At 31.5% G+C, this 2,497-nt stretch overlaps 1 protein-coding gene across 1 annotated transcript; it reads right to left on the bottom strand.

Annotated features, from left to right (window-relative positions):
• Nucleotides 1-406: 406 nt before the first annotated feature.
• On the bottom strand, nt 407-1,769 carry LOC106691355 (uncharacterized; the record flags this gene model as incomplete). The annotated part of the gene is given in 3 exon segments (XM_014437099.2): nt 407-1,105; nt 1,178-1,328; nt 1,605-1,769. Coding segments are annotated over 3 exon segments (519 nt in total), but the record flags the coding sequence as incomplete, so codon positions are not given.
• Between the last annotated feature and the right edge of the window lie 728 nt (nt 1,770-2,497).

Genomic DNA, 2,497 nt, shown 5'->3' with positions numbered 1-2,497 from the left:
ACGTCGGCATAAAATAAATAAATATGGTTTTGTTTATTTATGTTGTTCTTTGCTGACCGCACCCCCCGACAAACTTCTTCAAGCATAAATTATAATAATATTAATTTAATATATATTTGAATTAAGTATAATTGAATATATATTTGAATTAAGTATTTTTAAAAATTAATTTTATTCGGATATAATATAAGTTAAGGCTACTCACACTTAAAGTTAGGGAAACGTTTCAGTTTATACATAATCTAACTTTACGATTTATGATTGGAGGATAAAATGATTCGGGTGGTGGTCTGAAAAGAACATAAAATAGTAAAAAGATTTTATTAAATAATATATATTATCTAGAAAAATCTATCTAGAAAAATCAATTTTTAATTTAGTATCTAGAAAAATCAATCTAGAAAAATTGACATTTTTCTGTTTGCTATATAATTCGAGCCCTGGTGAGTAACTGCTAGTTCGTCGAACGTTTGTTTCTAAGAAACAGTTTTTTGTTTTTTTTGCTATTTTGAGTAATGTTCCTACCTTCAATCGGAATATCTTATCCTTCAATCAACTCTAGAGGGTTATCTAAAAATGTTCCAATTTACGATTTAAATTTTTTGAAAATTATATTACTATGTATACATTTTTATTGATATTGATGCACATTGTTGTAAATTAATTCATCAATAATATATAATATATTTTAACAGTTTTGTTTCACAATGGTAGGAGAACATCTGTAAAGTTTGTGAAATTGACTTTAGTGTGTAAGGTGGGCTCAAAAATGCATTTACAAACATCTAGTAAATCCATTTTTTAAGTGTTCAACACTATTAAGTCAATTTTAATATATTTTACAGCTACACGATGACAAATAGTATTTCTGATCTTCAGTGGCAGACTGACGAATCAGGTATTCAGTACCAGGAGCCAGTGTTGTAGATAGTCACCAGGATGTCGCTTATCCAACGGAGATTCAATTCCACATTGGTAAAGATGAGAAAATCTTGGTGTGTCGGTCGTCCTTTACTCACGATGCCTTGTAGATAATGCTTTGTGGACCCGTTCTTCATGAAAAAGTAACCTGCTCCAACATCGCTTCCATGCATGAAATGGTAACCTAAGAATAAATTTTTTATTATTTACTTAATATATAATGGTCGATATCTGATGTAATGGACTAAAAGGTTACCATTGACGTATCTGCCGCACACTTTCTCCGATGTGACGTAAGTCTGATACTCTTCGGAATCGCCAAAAGCCTGAGAGCAATCTTCAATATCAAGGTACTCGTACCTGGCCATTACTTGGCAATGGCATTCGTCGATGTCCCATGAAGTGATCTGGGAAACGATTAATATTTGGGTATTTAAAAAAATATATTAATAAACAAAAACTTAAATATATACCACATTGCGAAGGTTAAAGGAATGATTATGTGGGATGTGACATGTGTGAATAAAATTATAGATATTTGTGAACTATAATATAGATGTAGAGCGCTGATTAATATCATTAAACAATAACTGAACATATGTATTGTTCTTCGTTTCGTACATCAGCGCAATGCTAAAATATTTTGACAGGTATCGAAAAAATATTATAATATTTGTCCTTACCATTCCTACAGGGTCTGCAAGTGGGAATTTTCGATCCCAATCAATGCAAATTGGAACCACTGTTTTTGTGAACTTGATTTCGTCGTCGACTATGAGAATGACCATCTCATTTTCTGCCCTGGCATTCCAATCGACATAGTTCTGGTGTTGGTGTATCTTGACTATCTGCAAAAATATGTTTATAGTTTAAGTGGAGAAGATGGTCGGGAGGGGGGGGGTGAGGTCAGCAAAAAAAAAACCCACAAATAAACCAAAATTTATTTATTCGTGCCGACGTTTGACCTGAGTTTCAGTTCTTTATCAGGAAGCTTTCGACAGAGATGGATAAACTAGAGTTTTTTATTTTATTTTTTTTGTTTTTTTGCTGTACATACTCCTCGACCATCTTCTCCACTTATTAATCTACGTTCAACTATGTACACCTCATTTTTGTAGTTTACATTTATAAATTGATTTTATCTTGATTTCGTTATTAGAGCTTTGCAAAAATTGAAGTATAATTATAAATAGTTCGCGATAAGTAAATAGATCCTACATAATACGACCGCGCCACGGTGAGCAGTTCTATTATTGAAACGATAATTTGCCGTAATATACGAAAATTTATTCATTAATTTTTTAATTTACATCAGATGTCTGATTGCATCACGGTAAAACGTCATTTTAAAATTTTCGGGAATACGGCAAATCAAGTGTTTTAATTAGAATGAAGTGTTGGGCGTATTTAGTTCTATATCCTGGAAGTGAGACCGAATATTTACAATTATTTATGTACCGAGAAAGAATACTGGATTTGATAGATTTATTTATTAATAGATATTACAATCTGCCACACAGTTGTGGGCAATAGGTAATATTGATGAATGATCTCATACATACTAAAATAAAAATAA

This window comes from Halyomorpha halys, unplaced genomic scaffold (assembly GCF_000696795.3).
Source record: "Halyomorpha halys isolate HHAL.00 unplaced genomic scaffold, Hhal_1.1 Scaffold2274.1, whole genome shotgun sequence".
Classification (NCBI taxonomy): domain Eukaryota; kingdom Metazoa; phylum Arthropoda; class Insecta; order Hemiptera; family Pentatomidae; genus Halyomorpha; species Halyomorpha halys.
This window is presented reverse-complemented; position numbering and strand designations above follow the sequence as displayed.